This window comes from Elephas maximus, chromosome 5 (genome assembly GCF_024166365.1).
Source record: "Elephas maximus indicus isolate mEleMax1 chromosome 5, mEleMax1 primary haplotype, whole genome shotgun sequence".
Classification (NCBI taxonomy): domain Eukaryota; kingdom Metazoa; phylum Chordata; class Mammalia; order Proboscidea; family Elephantidae; genus Elephas; species Elephas maximus.
The window spans coordinates 138,034,227-138,056,239 of NC_064823.1; the positions used below are offsets into that span (position 1 = coordinate 138,034,227).

The window sequence follows — 22,013 nt, forward strand, 5'->3', positions numbered from 1 at the left end:
AGCTACAGGGCCTAAGGCTGCATAGGAGCTGGGAACCCAGAACAGGCACTCACTGGCTTAGTGCTGCCTGCGTGTCTACTCAGAGGCCGTGCCATGGAGGACACTGCCCCACGCTGCAGCTGGACAAAATGCCTCCACCTGCAGAAGGGAGTGCAGGGTGCAGGGCAGCCCAGCCCAGCTTCCTGGAGGCTGCCCAGAGACCCTCCTTGAGGGAGTGGATGCCCCACAGCCATTGCTGCCATGCCCACCACCTCATGAATGCACAAAATAGGTAGAAGATTTTTCACTACTGTCTTAAATGTGAAATGTCAGATAACGAGATAGTCAATAAGTGAAGAGTAGGTGAATTCACGGTTTTGGATGGGCCATGTTCTCTCCAAAGGCTCTAGGGGAAGATGTCTCTTGTCTCTCTCAGCTTCTGGAAGCCCCAGGCACTCCTGGGCACGTAGATTCATCTTCACATGACTATCTCTGCTCCGTGTGTCTATATCTCTTCTATAAAGAAGGCCCTCAAACTGGATGAAGACCCACCCTACCCTGGTATGCCCTCATGTTAACTGATAACATCTTCAAAGATCCTATCTCCAAACGATGTCACTTTCACAGGTACCAGGGATTGGGACTTCAACGTAAACTTCGGGGGCACACAATTCGATCCTAACGCTGCCCGTGTGCAGACTTGGGCCTAGCTCTTCACATTGCCATCACTGCAACTCAGCACTTGCACTGCTAGGACTACACGTGGAGTGTAACTACCATTGTGCTATGACACAGCACCAAAATGCAAAGCTATTTTGCACAGAACTAGAGTTACAGACAGAGCAAGAAAACATACTTTTAGTACTATCCACTGCCATCGAGTCGATTCTGACTCATAGCAACCACAGCAACCTATAGAGCAGAGTAGGACTGCCTCATAGGGTTTCCAAGGCTGTAAATCTTTAAGGGAGCAGACTGTCACATCTTTCCTCTGTTGAGGTGCTGGTGGGTTCGAACCACCAACCTTTCAATTAGCAGCTGAGCGTTTTAACCACTGCACCATCAGGGTTCCCTTTTGGTATTACAGATGTAAATATTTGTTGTCAGAAAATGAGGACAGTAATCAAGGGCTTTATAGGACCTAAAAAATAAAACCTCACGAAGTTGTGTTAGGTTTGCTGTTGCTAGGTGCTGTTGAGTCCGTTCTGACTCATAGTGACTCTATGTACAAAACACTGCCCAGTCCTATGCCATCCTCCCGACCCTTGTTATGCTTGAGCCCACTGTTGCAGTCACTGTGTCCGTCCATCTCGTTGAGGGTCGTCCTCTTTTTCACTGGCCCTCTAATTTATCAAGCACGATGTCCTTCTCCAGGAACTGATCGATCCCTCCTGATAACATGTTCACCATCTTTGCTTCCAAGAAGCATTCTGGCTATACTTCTTCCAAGATAGATTTGTTTGTTCTTTTGGCCAAACCAAAAACCAAACCCATTGCTGTCAAGTCAATCCTGACTCATAGTGACCCTACAGGACAGAGCAGAAGTGCCCAAACGGTTTTCAAGAAGTGCTTGGTGTATTCGAACTGCCAACTCTTTGAATAGCAGCAGTAGCTCTTAACCACTATGCCACCAGGGTTTACATTGTTCTTTTGGCAGTCCGTGGTATATTCAACATTCTTTGCCAAAAGCACAATTCGAAGACAGACATCAATTCTTCTTAGGTCTCCCTTATTCACTGCCCAGCTTACGTGTATGAGGTTGACTGAAAACACCATAGCTTGGGTCAGGCCCACCTTAGTCCTCAGAGTGACATCTTTGCTTTTTAACATTCTAAAGAGGTCTCTTGCAGCAGATTTGCCCAGTGCAATGGGTTGTTTGATTTCTTGACTGCTGCTTCCATGGGTGTTGATTGTGGATCCAAGTAAAAGGAAACTCTAGATAAGTTCAATCTTTTTTCCACTTATCACGATGTTGCTTATTGAGGATTTTTGTTTTCTTTATGTTGAAGTGTAATCCATACTGAGGGATGTAGTTTTTTATCTTCATAAGTCAGTGCTTCAAGTCCTTTTCACTTTCAACAAGGTTGTACATTTGCATATTGCAGGTGGTTCATAAGTCTTCCTCCAATCCTAATGCCGCCTTCATATAGCCCAGCTTCTCGGATTATTTGTTCAGCATACAGGCTGAATAAGTATGGTGAAGGGATATAAAACGGACGTACGCCTTCTGCGACTTTAAACCACAGAGTATCCCCTTGTTCTGTTCGAATAACCGCCTCTTTATCTATGTACAGATTTTTCATTAGCACAATTAAGTGTTCTAAAATGTCCATCCTTCACAACGTTATCCGTAATTTGTTTTAATCTACACAGTCGAATGCCTCTGCATAGTCAATAAAACACAGATAAACATCATTTGGTATTCTCTGCTTTCAGCCTGGATCCATCTGACATCAGCAATGACATCCCTCATTCCACGTACTCTTCTGAAACTGGCTTGAATTTATGGCAGCTCCCTGTCAATGTACTGCTGCAACAGTTTTTGAATGATCTTCAGCAAAGTTTTACTTGCATATGATATTAATGATCTATTTAATAATTTCCACATTTGGTTGAATCATCGTTCTTTGGAATTGACATAAATATGGATCTCTTCCAGTCTATTGGCCATACATTGTCTTCCAAAATTCTTAGCATTGATGAGTGAGCACTTCCAGCATTACATCCAGTTGCTGAAACATCTGAATTGGTATTCCGTCAATTCCTAGAGCCTTGTTTTTCGCCAAAGTCTTCAGTGCAGGTTGGACTTCTTCCTTCAGTATCATTGGTTCTTGATCATATGCTACCTTCTGAAATGGCTGAACATCAGCCAATTCTTTTTGGTCCAGTGACTCTGTGTATTCCTTCCATCTTCTTTTGATCCTTCCTGCATCCTTCAGTATGTTGCCCACAGAAAACCTCACTACTGCAACTTGAGGATTGAATTTTTTCTTCAGTTCCTTCAGCTTGAGAAATGCCACACGTATTCTTCCCTTTTGATTTAAGACTGCCTAAGAGCGCGGTGGCACAGTGGTTAAGAACTGGGCTGCTAACTAAAAGGTCAGCAGTTGGAATCCACCAGCCGCTCCTTGGTAACCCTATGGGGCAGTTCTACACTATCCTATAGCGTCCCTATAAGTCAGAATCAACTCAACGGCAATGAGTTTGGTTTCTTTTTGCTATTATACACCAAACAACACAACTGAGGGGAAGAGATGATGCAAGGTCCCTAGCAAGAGATGAAATTTCAAAGAAATGAGGGGCCAGTGTGACAGTTCGTCCACTACACATGACTATCTTAAGGCCTAAAGTTTAATTATTTTTAAAAGGAAAGGAAGAATACTGCTAAGTGAACATCCACTTGTATGATGTATCTTCTTGACTTGTCAAGTACCTCTTTAAGTATTTCCAAATTGCCTTTCAGAAAGCTTTATTGCTAGTTTATCATTTCTCGACAAAAGATAAACTAAGATCTTGTGTATATTTTTTGCTGTTCATAATCATTCAACAATACTGTTTTAAATTTAATATTCAGACACAAGATTAACATTTGGTAGAAAACATGAGAATATAAAGAGCTACGGATAACTCAGCACTCCCTCCTTATTCCTATTTACTACATACACCCAGGGGCAGAAAAACTTCATTCTGCTCCATGCCTCTGCATGATCCACAAATGACAGGCTAGTATTCTGAAATGTCATTTTTATTGATCTCCATTTGCCTTTCCTGGAGTAGACAAATTATGTTTATGGCGTTTCCCCAACTGCAGACCTTGAAAATCTGAGTTTAAACTGGCACTGAAAAAAACACAGCCAAATGAAATAGCAACTAAACAACGCTATCTGCATGCACAGAAATTAATGCTCATTGTAGCATTCAAAGAGATTTTCCCTAAAACTCCATAGGTCATAAGAAGTGTGCCAACATACTACATAATAAAATATATCAGTTTTCAGGACGTAACAGGCAGCTAAAAAGGATAAGGAAAGGCACATCTCAGCCACAAAACGTAAATCCGCCAACTGAACACGTCTCACACATAAAACATGGTGCCAAGAGTGAGAAGATGAGAAAAATGACTTTTCAGCCCTATTCTGCAGAACCTGGAGATTCTGTGCAGCACTGCCATTGCCACAGAAAAATTGGGTAATAACGGCCAATTTATGTTGCTAGCTACCATCATTCCTTTCTAATGACTTAAAAAAATACACGAATCAATGAAAAACGATTGTTACTCCACATTAACAGAAGAAAAGTTTGCCTTACAAAAGTTTAAATGCATTTTCATGCTTTCAAATACAATAATTATTTAATGCATTAACTCATAAATGAGTTGTACGAAGTTGAATTATCCAATTTAAAATAATTACTTTCTCAAAATAAACAAATAAATAATTACGATCTCAAGTAACAGTACATCATCCTTAGGTTCACTGCAAGTCCCAAGGTAATTCATTAAAACTTTGAACTTAAAAAGCCAAAATTTTAATAAGGCTTCCTTATCTTAAGGCACTAAAATCTTTAGAGGAATGACTGATTTCAAACTTTTTTACTCCATAACCCATTCCTGTCAAGTTGATTCCGACTCATAGCAACACTATAGAAGAGAACAGAACTGCCCCGTAGGGTTTCCAAGGAGTGGCTGGTGGATTCGAACTGCTGACCTTTTGGTTAGCAGCCAAACAGTTAAACACTATGCCACCAGGACCTCCAAAGCATAATATAAAGCGTGGGAGCATCAGTTGGTCCCTGGGTAGTGCAAACAGTCTGCACTCAACTACCAACCTACAGGTTGATGATTCAAAACCACCCAACAGCACCATGAAAGAAAGGCCTGGCGATCTGCTTCCATGAAGATTACAGCCAAGAAAACCCTATGAAGCAGTTCTACTCTGTAACACATGGAGTCACCATAAGTTGGAACTGACTAGACAGCGATGGGTTTGCTTTTTTTTTTTTTTTTGGAAGCATCAGTTATAAAGTGATACAGTGGAATCAATAATATTCTATTTCATAAGCTTACACTTCTACCCATTCTCCAAAACTGGTCACAGACCATGTCTTTACACAATGACTGTGTTGCTCAACCAAGGCACAAATTAGCTCTTGATTTTCTGGAGTTAGTCTCTTCTATGGATGTCGACAGCACTTAATACATTCTTCTTTGCATTTAGAATCTTTGTATGTATCTAAACTCCACTGTTGTTGTTAGGTGCCGTTGAGTCAGTTCCGACTCTTAGCAACCCTATGCACGACAGAACAAAACACTGCCCGGTCCTGCACCATCTTTACAATCGCTGTTATGCCTGAGTTCATTGTTGCAGCCACTGTGTCAATTCACCCCGTTGAGGGTCTTCCTCTTTTCCACTGACCCTGTACCTTGCCAAGCATGATGTCCTTCTCCAGGGACTGATCCCTCCTGACAACATGCCCAATGTATGTAAGACGCAGTGTTGCCATCACATACCAAGGAGCATTCTGGTTGTACTTCTTCCACGACAAACTTGTTCGTTCTTTTGGCAGTCCATGGTATATTCAATATTCTTCGCCAACACCACAATTCGAAGGCATCAATTCTTCTTCGGTCTTCCTTATTCAATGTCCAGCTTTCACATGCATATGATGCAATTGAAAATACCATGGCTTGGGTCAGGTGCACCTTAGTCTTCAAGGTGACATCTTGGTTTTTCAACACTTTAGAGAGGTCCTTTGCAGCAGATTTACCCAATTCAACTCCATTACTACCATTTTAAGTTCTTTTTGAGTCCTCGACAAATATTTGCTGAATGAAGAAATGGCTTCTGGCAACAAAATCCAAGGTTATGGACCAGATTATTTAAGATGTTGAAAATCATTTTATCGAGACACACTTTCAAGGACTGGCACAAGAAAACAGATGAACTATGTCTCACATACCTTGGACACATTATCATGAGGGATCAGTTCCTGGACAGGGACATCACACTTGTAAAGCAGAGAGTCGGCGAAGGAAAAGAAGACCTTCAACGAGATCTACTGACGCAGTGGCTGCAACAATGGGCTCAAATACAGCAACGATTGTGAGGACGGTACAGAACCAGGTAGTGTTTCATTCTGTCGCATACAGGGTCGCTATGAGTCGGAGCTGACTCAATGGCACCTAACAACAACAACAACGGCTCCCATGAAATAAGATTTTGGGAATTCTTTATTACCTCATACTTCAGTCAGAATACTGCCTGTATGTTCTAATTAATATGAAGAATAAATTTCTTTATCAAAAAACCATACTTTCACAATAAAAAGACAAGAATGGTGGTTTAGCTCTAAATCAAAAATTCATGATACAGGGGAACAACAAGATCACCTAGATTTTGTTATAGAGTTTAACTGAATCATCAATACCCTGAAGTATTAACATAAAAAACATGCTTGTCAGACAAAAGTAAGTGATAAGCGCAGAGTACAAAACTATGTATGACATATGACTACAGCCTTGTAAAGCGAAACTTAAACAGAAAAAAAGGCCAGGAGGAAACGCTATAAAATCACCAAGGTGATGGTTTCAAATGGAGAAACCGTGGGGAGATATTTTCTACTTTTTACTTTCTGCGTCTTCAATATTCTACCTTACCTCATTACAGTAATCTCATTATGATATATCTCTATAATGTTGTGATGGATTGAATTGTGCCCCCAAAAATACATGTTATAAATCTTAACTTCTATGCCTGTGGTTATAATCTTATTTGGGAATGAGTTCTCTGGTTATGTGAATGAGGCAGGATTAGTGCAGGGTGTGTCTTGAGTCAATCTCATACAAGATATAAAGGAGGAAGCAGACATGGTAGAAGAGAGATGCCAAGCCATATGGAGATTGCTTAGGAGCAGAAGCTCGGAAGAGGCAAGGACCTTCCTCCAAAGCCAAGAAAGAAACACTTCCCTGAGGACGGGCACCCTGAATTCGGACTTCTAGTCTCCTAAACTGTGAGAAAATAAATTTCTGCTTGTTAAAGCCACCCATTTGTGGTATTTCTGTTATAGCAGCCCTAGATAACTAAGACAAATGCATTCCATTTTCTTAAATCACTGTACATCATATATTAATCACTATCTTCTGTTTAAAAATAACATCTTAAAATCAGAGAGACATTAACTTTGAGTCACAGCTTAGTCGTTTTAATAGTATGAACTTGATGAAGTTATTTAACTTCTCCAGTTCTTAATTTCCTCATCTAAGTAAACCACCTCAGCAGGATTAATTAATAGCTCATATAAAACACCCAGGACAGTGCCTACCTCACAGTAATAATCAATATATATTAATTCCCTTCTCAGCACTTTTTGTTGACTGAATCCAATACAGTAAGTAGACATCTATGACTAAGCACTGTAGTTTAGGGAAAATCAAGTTATTTTAAGAAAAGCTTCCTCCCAAGAACTTTAAAATCTTTGAAGAAGCTCCAAAAAGACATTTTTAATAGATCCGAGCACTCCCTTTCCACTTAACATGGATAAGGTCTCAGAATCCTTCTGAACACAGCAGCCCAGGTAGCCTGAAAAGATCAGAGTGAAAATCTGTCACCTGCATCCCAGACCAGGGGCTCCTTCAGAAGAAGTTAACTCACTATCTGCTAAAGTGATAAATTCTTTTCACCGGTTTGCCAAAGAAGTAAATCTATGGCTTAAGTCCAACTAATCCAATAAAACATTTTAACAATGTAGATTTAAAAAAACAGGTGCTCTGAGCTTTTTTAAATCTTTTGGTTCTTTCGGTATTTCAAAAAAGCAACATGACAGCTAAAACAATTAAGAAAAATAGCATGGCATCAGTACCTTTCCACACACTGCATTCGAGTTAGCGGAGGCTGACATCTTCGGTTATGAGCTTCTCGGGCAGCAAGTCTAGCTTCTGACAACTGAAAAAGTGTACAAAGCTCACTTAATAAACTATCAAACTTGCTAGCATCCTAGAAAAACTGGTGTTACAAGCTGACATCAGGAAGTCAGAAATTCAAGTAGCTCAATGCTGCAAGGAAGCATTCATTTCAGGGGAAAACAAAGCACAGAAAACTGGGAATTCTAAAGGCCTTTTTAAACGATAGTCAACATGTTAAAGCACCGAGAGATTTAACTCTCATGGTGATGTTAAGGGATCTGCAGAAGAGTGGTGAACATGGCTTTTTTCCAATAAACCTAACAAAGCCAAAAGTTCTCTAGTAAAAACATTCAGAAACTAACTGCAGCCGAATCCAGGATACCAAGCTCATAACTCTACCTCCAATTGCCTTTGTAAGGTCAACCAGTAGTTGTATAAAAGATGTTTAATGCAGACGTTCAAAAAAAGTGTTTTTCTAACACTTCCTGGAAATGATCATGAACTAGATTAAGGAGAAATCTGTATTTGCAAACAGAGGATAAGTCCCCCAATACCAACACCTTGGAGAGTCTTAAGGAAGATAAGTTTTTGAGACAGTAGTTCAAGACACCAATGATCAGAGCTGTTGTTAGTGGCCGTGGAGTCATCTTCGACACAGTGACCCTGTGTAACAGAGTAGAACTGCTCCACAGGGTTTTCTTGGCTGTGATTATTATGGAAGCAGGTTGCTAGACTCTCTCCCACAGAGCGGCTAGGTTCAGATACAAATTCCAGCTTCCCATACCAAAAAAACACTGTCATCTTCATCTCTCTTACAGGTTTATCTCGTATAATATTCAAACTACCTACATTTTTATTGGTTTAGACATTCTCAATACAATTGTCACATACATCAAAAATAAAAATTTATATCCAAAAAGGTGATATACCTTTTCATCTTCCCATTGAAAAAAATTACAGTCTTTCCTATCTCTACAGGCTGAGCAGGCATAAAACCTCCTTGTTTCTTCTATCCCTTGGTTCACCTTTACAAACAGAAGAGTAGGTCCTAGACCAGAATAGAAAAACAAAAAAAGTCAAACCATAGTTGTCTACATCAAGTTCCTAGTTTTCACCATACTTAAATAGAGTTTGTCTTGGTTTTACACACAATTTGTCCCAATTATATCCACCACTCTGTTTTTTTTTTTTTTTTCCTCAGCCACAACATTCAGATATTGGCAAATTACTAAAAACAAATATTAATCCTTGAAAACTAGTCTTTCTAGAAAGAAAATGCTATTCTCAGTATAGCTACTGCCTACATAGTGAATGTTAGAGGCCTGGATTCTGAGATTAACACACAGAGGTCCAGAAAACTGAGCCGTTGCCATCTCCCGCTCCTTCATCCTTTCGGTGAAAACTCGAGCTTTTAGAATGCAATACACACTCTCCCTGAAGCTTAGAGGAAAAATGGGTCTGGTTTTCAGGTAAGAACTCATTCTTTCGTTCTCCCTAACTTTTTTATTGAAAAGACAACACAACAAATGAAGTCCCTGAACACCTGACACCAAGGGTTATTTAGTCCCATACATTCTTTCCCTATACTCCGTCCCCCACCATCCCCCCTCCAAAAAACAGATGCAACAATTCTGAAACCAAACCACAACAGTGGGGACTTTCCATGATGGTTTCTCAAGATTGTTGAAAACTAAACGTCCCGAGGAAAAGGCGTTTCCCAGTCGTCACAAAGGGCGGGCGAGCGGGACAGATAAAAATCTGGGAGTCCTGAAAGCCCCGGCAACCCCAGGCCACCTCCGCCGGCACACAGCACCCTGGCGGAGGCCAGACGCGGACCCACCGTGTGGGCACAGCGGCGCGGGGACGGTGGGGTCCGGGGAAAGCACCACCTCCACCCCCGAGCTCCCCCGGCGCCCTGCGCTCCCTTCTGCCTCCCCAGCTTCGCTCTGGTGGCTGGGGGCCGCCATCTTCCCACCGCCGTCCCGAAAGCCTCAGTTCGACTCAACGAGGCTGAGAAAAGAGCGCCGACGGGCCACACAGCGACCCCGCGCGCCCAGGAGGAGCTGCAGGCGCCGAGGTGAAGATCCCTGCCTTAAATGCAGTCCCCGCCCGCGACCTCTAGCGGTGGGGCTTGCAGGCCGCTTGTTGGGCCTCCCGCAATGTGCTGAGTTCGCGCCTATTTTCGAAATAGTATTTTCTGCCCCACCTTCAGCACCTGTAAGCTCCCTTCTTTCATAGAAGTATAGCTGGGAGATAAGACGAACATTTGGATCAAATATTTGGTTGAGCTGCAGGTCCAAAGGGCAGCATCGCCAGCAACAGCAGCTGACAGTAGAAATAGCTGTAGCAGCTGTGCTAAATAGAACCATCCCCTTTCTTTCCGCCTCCACACCCTCTTAGTAACAATCAGTGTCATCCTCCGTCGTTTCAACATTTACAGTTGCATATCCTTTGACATTCATACATGTGCTTAAATGTACCAACTCATAGAGACCCCTATAGGACAGAGTAGAACTGCACCCATAGGGTTTCCAAGGAGCAGCTGGTGGATTGGAGCTGCCAACCTTTTGGTTAGCGGCCGAGCTCTTAACCACTGCACCACCGGAGCTCCTACTTAACATGACATCCTCCTTATTCTTTATCATGTCCCTGTGGGGGGACCTATCATAGTATGATAAATTTGGCTCAAGCCAAATTCTTGAAGTCATTCTTCACTCCTCTTTTTCTTTCATGGCCCACATCTGACCATCAGCAAATCCTTTATACATTCAGAATGTATCCAGAATCTGACCACGTCTCACCACGTTCTCCGCCACCACATCTTGTGTGTGCCATCACCATTTCTTACCAGGACCACTGCAGTGGGCTGCTCACTGGCCTATCTGCTTCTGCCCTTGCACGTCTGGAGTCGAATCTCAAGAAGCCAAAGTGATTATTTTAAAGCCTAAGTCAGACCATGCCCCTCCTTTGCTCAAAGCTCCCCAGTGGCTCCCATGTCATCGAAGTCAAAGTCTTTATAACTACTTACAATCTGCCCTTTCCCATGGACCTCTCTGCCTTCATCTCCTACCCCTCTTCTCTCACTTCACCCACTCTGGTTACACTCACCTCTTTGTTGCTCCTCAAACACACTAAACACGTTCCTGTGAGAAGGCCTTTGCAACTTGATGCCACATCCTTCTTCATATAATCCACCTTCTCAGATTATTTCCTCATCATACAGATTGAACCGGAATGGTAAAAGAGTACAACGCTGACATACACCTTTCCTGATTTTAAACCATGAAGTATCCCCTTGTTCTGTTCGAACGACTACCTCTTGATCCATATGCAGATTCCTCATGAGCACAATATAGTGTTCCAGCATTCCCATTCTCCACAATGTTATCCGTAATTTATTATGATCCACACAGTCGAATGCTTTAGTAGAGTCAATAAAACAGGTAAACATCTCTCTGGTATCCTCTGCTTTCATCCAGGATCCATCTGACATCAGCAATGATATCCTTGGTTCCTCTTCTAAATTCAGATTGAATTTCTGTCAGTTCCCTGTCGATATACTGCTGTGTCGCAGCCACTTTTGAATGATTTTCAGGAAAAGTTTACTTGCATGTGATATTATTGATATTGTTTGATAATTTCCACTTTCGGCTGGATCACCTTTCTTGCGAATAGGCACAAATATGGATCTTTTCCAGTCAGTTGGCCAGGTAGCTGTCTTCTAAATTTCTTGGCAAAGACGATTGAGCACTTTCAACACTGCATCCGTTTATTGAAACATCTCAATTGGTATTATGTCAATTCCCGGAGCCTTGTTTTTCCCCAATACCTTCAGTGCAGCTTGGACCTCTTCCTTCAGTACCGTCGGTTCTTGATCATATGCTACCTTCTGAAATGGTGGAACATAGACCAATTCTTTTTGGTATAGTGACTCTGTGTGTTCCTTCCACCTTCTTTTGATGCTTCCTGCATCATTTAATATGTTCTCCGTAGAATCCTTCAGTATTGCAGCTGGAGGCTTGAATTTTTTCTTCAGTTCTTTCAGCTTGAGAAATATCGAGCGTGTTCTTCACTTTTGGTTTTCTATCTCCAGGTCTTTGCACATGTCATCATAATACTTTACTTTGTCTTCTGGAGCCGCCCTTTGAAATCCTCTGTTCAGTTCTTTTCATCATTTCTTCCTTTTGTGTTACCGTGGGGATAGGTTTTAGGCACCTATTTATTGAATATATTCGAACATTTAAGGATTGTGGGACAGACTGTTACTTGATTACCCAGCAGTCATTCCCAGTCCAAGCCTCCTTGCTGGCAAATCCTAGCTCCCTTAATAGAAGCTGAAAATGCCAAATTTTGTCTTGCCTAAGCTTCCCTAAAACTAATGTGATCTGAACATAGGGTCCATTACACAACCAAGGGGAAGTCTGCTGGCGACTCCCACGAAAGTTCCTTCCTAATAATAATAACAAAGAGAGAGCTAGCCCTTCCTTTCTTTAATTTTGTGGGGGTATGATGTAATTGTTTTATGATGTATGGAGCTGGGGCAGCTATCTTGCAGCCCTAAAGGCCTGTGCCTAGATGAGAGCCAACCTGGGAAGGATGAAGAAGCCAAAAGATGAAAGAACCCGTGCTCTTGATGACATCAGATTAACTCCTGAATTCTTGTTATATGAGATAATAATGTCGTTATTGTTAAAGCCACTTTTCTTTAGATATTATGTTACCCGTAACCAAAATCATCTCAACTGATGGTTACAATAAAGCCTTTTCCTTTCCTTTTAGAAGCTTTATTTTAGTCAGTTGTTTGTTCAGAAACAAAGGCTCCAGGTTCAGAGCTAAGCAAGGGATACAGTTTAGGGTGATACCAGATAGACTTCTGTGAGTTTGAAGATTATTTTCCAACCCTTTATCTATTATTTTAAATTTTAAAAACCAACAAAATACACATTTATTTACAGCAGAAAACAATACATTGAATTTGTACATAAAAGAAGAGGCAGGGAGTTCCACTTCCAGGAAGACGGGATAGACATAGTCTTCTTTATTCCTTCCAGTATGTACAATTAAAAGCCCTAGGCATGTATACATCAAACACAAGAGGACTTGGAAAGGCGGGGAGAAAAAGGCGAATGGGCTAGAGACCTTGGAACCCAAGGAATGGTCTGGTGATATTCCCTGGGTTTTCTTTTTGCCTCAGGTATCCCAGACTTGGGGCAGAAGAAGCCAGCAACCCAGGAACGCCAATGGGTGCAGACCAAAAATAAACAAATAAATAAAAGCCTGTTATCTGTAGACAAAAGACAGCCTAGCAAAATGGAACACTTTTACAAAATTACTGCTCTACTCTAATCAAAAACAGAGAAAAACTGTGGCCTTACCCCCGCTCACACTAGCAAAGGCTGCGTGGTGCGCCCAGACTTCTATAACTGTGTGTCTACAATGAGGCACCACGGCCCTTACCCTCCCCACTGGGGTAGTGTCATGGAGGATGGAGTAGGGAGCTGGAAAGTTCATCCGTACATGAAGGTAAGTCAATGCGAGCCGCACAGGAAGCAGTAATGAGACCCTCCTACCATTTGAAGCCAGGGAGGTATCAGTGAAGCCTGTTCCTGCCTAGACCTAGTAGGGACCCACCCCACCTAGCAATAATGAGAGTGAGTGGTGTCGCTAGGGAGGCTGGGGGGAGGGGAAGCGGTAAGTGCAGAATGCAACCAAGTGACACTGTCAGAGGGGTGACACTAAAATGACTGTCTATCAAATTTTTATGCATTCCTTCAGCAGAAATTTATTATTTTTCATAAAAATATCCCTGTAATTAGCTATAATAAATAACAAAAACATTTTTTGCAAGCCAATCTTCCGAACTGAAACCAGTTGCCATCAAGTCAATTCCTACTCATAGCGACTCTACAAGACAGAGTAGAACTGCCCTATAGGGTTTCCAAGGAGCAGCTGGTAGATTCCAACTGTCAACCTTTTGGTTATCAGCCTGAGCTCTTAACCACTGCACCACCAGGGCTCCAAGCCCAGCACATGTATCACTATACCTACAAGGCTAAAACTCTATCCTAATTTATGTCTCGAACCTTCTAATGCATTCCAGTCTGAGCTGTCACTATTACCCAATTACTATGACACTTTGAATCACGTGGTTTCACCTGCAGCCGCTACCAACAAGCCTCACGGTAGTTTTTGATGCTGCCGATGTTTTTATAGTTGCCAATTTTGTCAAGTTTTCTGGTGTTTTCGCTACAATATTGTGGTAAGTAGTATTTGTGAAACTACATCAATAACTTTTTTGAGAATGAAGTAGTAATTAAAGGAAAAGAAGGAGTGATATACAGAAATTATGATTTACAAGTAATGTTAGTACAAAAAACACTAGTAAGGATTCTGTACGGTCTGGTACAGAAGGAGGTCCATGATGAGGGGGCATGAGTTACCATACTGCAGGACACCAATCCTAGTGACACTAGTGATGAGAACCCCACTCAGGTGTCAATATATGCTGAGTGGGGAACCTGGAATTCTACTCCCACCCTACCCTATTGGAGTAGCGTCAGAGTAAGCCAGCTGAAACAGAGGTATAACTAAAATGCAAGGTCTCCCAACATAATTGCCAAAATGTCCACATCCTCAATGTGTGTCTTAGTTTTCTAGTGCTGCTGTAACAGAAATACTACAAGTGGATGGCTTTAATATACAGAAGTTTATTCTAGAAAGATAGGAGGCTAGAAGTCCGAATTCAGAACATCAGCTCCTAGGGAAGGCTTTATCTTCCTGTTGGCTCTGGAGAAAGATCCTTGTTATCAATCTTCCCCTGGTCTAGGAGCTTCTGTGCACAGGAACCCTGGAGTCCAAAGGACACGTTTCTGCTCCCTGGCACTACTTTCTTGGTGGTATGAGGTCCCCATATCTCTCTGCTCGCTTCTTTCTTTTATACCTCAAAAGAGATTGGCTTAAGACACAACCTAATCTTGTAGATTGAGTCCTGCCCCCATTAACATAACTGCCACTAACCCCATCTCATTAACATCATAGAGATAGGATTTATAACACATAGGAAAATCACATCAGATGACAAAATGGTAGATAGTCACACAATATTGGGAATCATGGCCTAGCCAAGTTGACACATATTTCGGGGGGACAATTCAATCCATAACAATGGGCTCAGATATACCAATGATTATGAAGATGGCACAGGACCAGGCAATGTTTAGTTTTGTTATACATAGGTTACTGGAGCTGACTGGATGGCAACTAACAACAACAACAGGAACAAGTGTGTCAGAGGCTGGAAAAGAAACAAGGTCAACAACATGATGGATCTCTAATGTTTTAGGGACAAGCACTGCTACCCCTTTCACTTGTGTGTTATCAGCATGCCTTTCGAAAAGTCTTTTGGAAGTTTGTGCCTGTCCTTTCCCTTTCTCTGAAGAGTATCATGTAGACTCCTTACCCTTACCTAGGTGTCCCAAGACACTTCTTCCTGTGCTGTCCCCAAAGCAATTCTTAAAAGGGGTCTCAAATGTAATCATGTGTTAAAGAAACAAGTGTATAATTTTGATGCATTAAGGAATTGGGGTGAGGTGGTGTTCAGCCTCTGCATGGGATCATGTCCTTCCTTTTATTTTGTTGTTGTAAAATATGTAGAACATAATATTTGCCATTTTAATCATTTCAAATGTACAATTCAATGACACTAATTACATTCACAATGTTGTGCAACCATGACCACTATCTGTTATAAAACTTTTTCATCACCCCAAAGAGAAGCTCAGTACTCATTAAGCAATAACTCTCCATCCCCCCGCGCCCCCAGCTCCTGGTAACCACTAATCTACTTTTGTCTCTATTTGCCAAGTGAGATCATACAATATTTGTCGTTTTGTGTATGGCTTATTTCACTCAGCATAATGTTTTTAAGGTTCGTCTGTGTATCAGAACTTCATTTATTTTTATGGCTGAATAATATTCCATTGTATGTATATACCACATTTTGTTTATCCATTCATCTGTTGACAGACACTTGGGTTATTTCTACCTTTTAACTATCATGAATAAATGCTGCAATGAACATTGACATATAAGTATCTGTTTGAGATCTGCTTTCAATTCTTGTGGGTATTGGCTTATATTCTCCCAAAATATGTACTAAGCCCTAACCCCCGTACTTGCAAATATGACTCTGTTAGGAAATAGAGGTTTTCTTTTGTTATATTAATGAGACCATACCAGAGTAGGGTGGGTCCTAAACCTAATCACTTTTCATGGTGTCTTATAAAAAAGAACAGAATAGACACAGACACACACACACAGGAGGAAGACAGATGCCGTATAAGGACCTGTCTACAAACAAAGGAACACCAAGGATTGCAGGCAGGCACCAGAAACTAGGAAAGAGGCCCACAGAAGGAATCAACATGACCAGTACCCTACCTTTCAGCCTCCAGACCTGTGAAAAAATACATCTCTGTTCTTTAAAGCTCCCCACTTATGGTATTTATGTTATAGCAGCACTAGCTAACTAAACCCAGGAGGATTGCTTGGTCCCTCTTCTTTTTATTGTATGCTTTTTACAAACAGCAAAGTCCTTTTTTAAGAAACATCTGAATTTGTGGTCCTAATTTCCACACAAGGATTTACTGTGCTAGAAATTTTGCTAGCATGCGTACATGATCCCATTTAAGCTTATTACCACACTTATGATCTAGGAACAGCATTTGCCTTTTACTAATGAAGACACCAAAAAGGAGCCCTGACGTCAAAATGGTTAGGTGCTCAGCTGCTAATTAAAAGGTTGGCTGTTTGAACCCACTCGGCAGCTCTGTGGGAGAAAGACCTGGTGGTCTGCTTCCGTAAAAATTAAAAAATTACAGCCTAGAAAATCCTATGGGCAGTTCTACTCTGTCACATGGGGTCACTATGAGTCAGAATTGACTTGATGGCACCTAATGACAGCAACAATGAAGATACCAAGCCTCTAACAGCTTTATCAGCGTGCCCAGGGTTACACAGCTAGTATCTGGCAGGGCTGCAGTTTAAACCTTGTATCTTCAAAAAGATCATCCAAAAGCAGTTGGTGCAATACATCGACAGGAAACTGCCAGAAATTCAAGCCGGATTCAGAAGACGACATGGAACCAGGAATATCACTGATGATGTCAGATGGATCCTGGCTGAAAGCAGAGAATACCAGAAAGATGTTTAAGAAAGATGTTTACCTATGTTTTATTGACTATGCGAAGGCATTTGACTATGTGGATCATAACAAATTATGGATAACATTGCAAAGAACAGGAATTCCAGAACACTCAATTGTGCTCATGAGGAACATGTACATAGACCAAGAGACAGAAGTTCAAACGGAACAAGGGGATACCACACAGTTTAAAGTCAAGAAAGGTGTGCGTCAAGGTTATATCCTTTCACCAGACTTAGCCAGTCTGTATGCTGAGCACATAACTGAAGAAACTGGACTATAAGAAGAAGAATGTGGCATCAGGATTGGAGGAAGACTCATTAACAACCTGCAATATTCAATGACACAACCTTACTCGCTGAAAGTGAAGAGGACTTGAAACACTTACTGATGAAGATCAAAGACCACAGCCTTCAGTATGGATTACACCTCAACATAAAGAAAACACAAATCCTCACAACTGGACCAATAAACAACATCATGATAAACGGAGAAAAGACTGAAGTTATCAAGGATTTCATTTTGCTTGGATCCACAATCAACGCCCATGGAAGCAACAGTCAAGAAGTCAAACGACACACTGCATTGGGAAAATCTGCTGCAAGAGACCTCTTTAAAGTGTTAAAAAGTAAACATGTCACTTCAAGGACTGAGGTGCGCCTGACTCAAGCCATGGTGTTTTCAATCGCCTCATATACATGTGAAAGCTGTGCAATGAATAAGGAAGACTGAAGAATTGATGCATTTGAACTATGGTGTTAGGGAAGAATATTGAATATACCATGGACTGCCAGAAGAATGAACAAGTCTGTCTTGGAAGAAGTACAGCCAAATGCTCCTTAGAAGTAAAGATGGTGATGCTTCATCTCACATACTTTGGACATGTTATCAGGAGGAGCAGTCCCTAAAGAAGGACATCATGCTTAGTAAAGTGGAGGGTTAATGAAAAAGAGGAAGACCCTCAACAAGATGGATGGACACAGTGCCTGCAACAATGGGCTCAAGCATAACGATTGTGAGGATGGTGCTGAACCAGACAGTGTTTCGTTCTGTTGTACATAGGTTTGCTATGAGTTGGAATTGACTCAACGGCACCTGACAACAACATCTTCAAATCTTGGCACTATCTTGCCTCCTGTGGAGGTATCCTCCATCAAGGTATTGTAAAACATTATAAATTAGAGAGAAGCTTGGAGAAAAAATCTGTGTTGGTGGAATTAGGTCCCTGGATGGCACAAGCAGTTTGTGCCTGACTACCATCCATTTAGGAGCCATGGTGGTGCAGTAGTTAAGAGTATATCTGCTAACAGAAAGGTCTTTGGTTCAAACCCACCAGCCACTCCTCAGGAAAAAGATGCTGACAGTCTGCTTCTGTAAAAATTACAGCCTTGAAAACCCTGTGGGGCAGTTCTACTCTGTCCTCTAGGATGGCTATAAGCTGGAATTGATTCAGTGGCAATGGGTTTGGTTTTACTATTAATTTAGTAGCCTAAAAGTTGGCAGTTCAAACCTACCCAGTGGTGCCGTGGAGAAAAAGCGTATCAATCTGCTTCCATAAGTATTATAGCCAAGAAAACCCTATAGAGCAGTTCTACTTTGACACACATGAGGTCTCCATGAGTCAGAATCTACTCAATGGAAACAGGTTTCTTTTTTTTTGGGTGGACATGAACCATTAGATTTTACTCAAGTACTAATATTTTTGCATTACATTTCAAAATGGCCGGTAATTATTGGGATAGTGCTTTTTTTTTTTTTTAAAGTGTTTGTAATATTTACGGATATCTGGCACATTTGTCTTATTGTTTCAATTTGAAATGTATACTTGATTTTAGGTAAAAATCTTCAATTTCTTCATCTTTGGCCTTAGTTGCTGGTGTGTAAATTTGAATAATGGTCATATTAAATGGTCTTCCTTATAGGCATATGATATTATCACTGACAGCGTTGTGCTGTAGGATAGATCTTGAAATGTGCTTTTTGGCAATGAATGTGATGCCATTCCTCTTCAGTTAGTCATTCCTGGTATAGTAGAGGAAACCCTGGTGGCGTAGTGGTTAAGTGCTACGTCTGCTAACCAAAGAGTCGGCAGTTCAAATCAGCCAGGTGCTCCTTGGAAACTCTACGGGGGCAGTTCTACTCTGTCCTATAGGGTCGCTCTAGGGTCACTATGAGTCGGGATTGACTCGATGGCACTGGGTTTGGTTTTTTTTTTTTGGTTTTGGTATAGTAGACCATATGATTGTCTGATTCAAAATGGCCAACACCAGTCCATTTCAGCTCACTAACGCCTAGGATATCGATCTTTTTGTGTTCCATCTCATTTTTGACGACTTCTAATTTTCCTAGATTCATACTTCATACATTCCATGTTCTTGTTATTAATGGATGTTTGCAGTTGTTCTCATTTGAGTCATGCCATATCAGCAAATGAAGGTTCCAAAAGCTTGACTCCTTCCACGTCATTAAGGTTGACTCTGAGGAGTGGCTCTTCCCTAGTCATATTTTGAGTGCTTTCCAACCTGAGTCAGCAGTTCAAATCCACAAGGCCCTCCTTGGAAACCCTATGGGGCAGTTCTACTTTGTCCTGTAGGGTAACTGTGAGTCAGAATCGACTTGATGACAACGGGTTTGGTTTGGTTTTTGGTTCCAACCTGCGGGGCTCATCTTCTGGCACAATATCAATGCTCTGCTGCTATTCGTAAGGTTTTCACTGGCTAATTCTTCCCAGAAGTAGACTGCGCAACCTTCCTCCTAGTCTGTTTTAGTCTGGAAGTGCAGCTGAAACCTGTCCATCAAGGGTGACCCTGCTGGTGTTTGAAATACTGGTGGCAAAGCTTCCAGTATCACAGTAACACGCAAGCCACCACAGTAGGACAAAAGGACAAAATTTAAAAGACAAGTTAAAATTGGATTGTAAATAGTTTTGGCTTGTCTAATTACTACAAAAAAAAATTTTTTTTTTTTCTTAATTACTACAGGTACTAGCTTTGTAAAAGTTGCTTTGAAAAACTTTTGCTTGTTTAGGTTCATAAGTCTGGCCTGTCAGGCATTTGAAATGCTTCAGAAAACCAAATCTGGTTAAAATGGTAAATATAGTCTCAAATATCTGAAATAGCTTAAGTATTTTTTGCAAATTGTCCTAGAAAATTTTAATATGTTAAACTTGAGTTAATTAAGGAACAAGTGAAAGTGATTATTCTTATTTCAGGCTTTTCTAAGTGGAACAAGATTTATAAGCTTAGCTGAAGAGCTTTCAACAACCTAGGTTTTGAAATTTACAACTCGGATAATCTGACTATCACTTTAATTCCAAATAGTTATAAATAGTCATTTGCATGCCCAAAAGACTGTCGTTAAAAGCTCAGATTGATATGCAGCATTGAGGACTTCACCCCACGAGCCTACCACAACCACCCATTGCTGTCAGGTCGATTCCGATTCATAGGGACCCTAAAGGACAGAATAGAACTGCCCCATAGGATTCCCAAGAAGCACCTGGTGGATTCGAACAACCGACCTTTTGGTTAGCAGCCATAGCTCTTAACCACTACGCCACCAGGGTTTCTCCCACAAGCCCAAAGAGGCATTAATAATGGTTTGCAAAGCTTCTCCATCAGCAGCATCCAAGCCACTCCAGCCTCCACCTGTGTTAGGCAAAGGTGGGAAAGACAAACAGAAGCAAGGAGGGGCTGCCATGCATCTGAAAGCCAGGGAAACATGACTCATAAACCAGGACAGGACATGATAGCTACTATTTACTGAGCACTTAAAGAAGCCCTGGTGGCATGGACTATGACTTGGAATTGATTCAGTGGCACCTAACAACAACAACAACAGCTGAGCTCTTACTATGAACAGTCCCTGAGCTAACAGCAGTGTTTATTTTTTATTTTGGTAAAATACACATAACATAAAATAAACCATTTTAAAGTGTACAATTCAGTGGCATTAAGTACACTCAGAATGCTGTACAACCATCACCCCTGTCTGGTTCCAGAATGTTTTCATCACCCTAAAAGGAAACTAGCAGGTACTCCCCATTCTTCCATCCCCCTAGGCTCTGGCAACCACAACTCTAAAAATTGATGTGAAAATACCTCAAGGCGGGAGGGAGCAGTTGGCAGATGTAGAAGGCTTGCATTATTTGTGTAAAAATATGGTAATCTACTTTTTGTCTCTATGGATTTGCCTTTTCCAGATACAGTGAAACCTGTGAGAGCCTGAACTCAAAGGGACTGCCTTGTTTTTCCAGGTCTCACAAGTTTCCCACCTTTGACAGGGTGCAGTCTTACCACTTTTCTATCACTTATTTTAGTGGAAAACATTTGAGTTTTCCTTCTCTGATAGGTTTCCACCTTACACGGTTTCTGGCTTTTGTAGGTTTTACTGTATTTCATTTCAATGGAATCATACAATATGTGGTCTTTTGTGTCCGGCTTATTTTACTTAGCCTAATGTTCTCAAGGTTTATCCATGCTGTAGCATGTTTTAGTGCTTCATTCCTTTTTATGACTGAATAATAGTCAACTGTGAGCCCAGGCGGTACAGTGGTTAAGAGCTTGGTTGCTAATCAAAAGGTAAGCAGTTCAAACCCACTGGCTGTTCCCTGGAAACCCTATGCGGCAGTTCTACTCTGTTCTATAGGATCACTACGAGGGGATCAACTTGATGGCAACAGGTTTTGTTTTGTTTTGTTTTTTGGTAAGGATATACCACATTTTGTTTACCCATTCATCAGTTGGTTAACATTGAGTTTTCTACCTTTTGGCTATTGTGAATAGTACTGATATGAACATTTGTATACAAGTTTTTCTTTGAACACCTGGTTTCAGTTGTTTTGGGCGTATACCTAGGAGTAGAATTGCTGGGTCATATGGTGTGGATTGAATTGTGTCACCCCAAATATGTATTGGAATCCTAATCCCTACA

The 22,013-nt window shown here is 41.3% G+C and overlaps 1 protein-coding gene across 5 annotated transcripts in view; it reads right to left on the minus strand.

The window, feature by feature from the left end:
- ZCCHC4 (zinc finger CCHC-type containing 4) overlaps window positions 1-9,879 on the minus strand; it is a 54,649-nt gene extending 44,770 nt beyond the window's left edge. For 4 of the 5 annotated variants that reach the window (XR_007517692.1, XR_007517693.1, XM_049886417.1 and 1 more), the window contains exons 1-3: window positions 9,720-9,879; window positions 8,809-8,927; window positions 7,837-7,919 (exon numbers count right to left, since the gene is read on the minus strand). Coding sequence is in view for 2 of the 5 variants with exons in the window: in XM_049886417.1 (XP_049742374.1) it covers window positions 7,837-7,919; window positions 8,809-8,927; window positions 9,720-9,846 (329 nt within the window). In the remaining 3 variants the exon portion in view is untranslated. Of the gene's footprint in view, window positions 1-7,836; window positions 7,922-8,808; window positions 8,928-9,719 lie in introns of those variants that run through there. The other variant, XM_049886418.1, reaches the window with a different exon arrangement.
- Window positions 9,880-22,013: the final 12,134 nt, after the last annotated feature.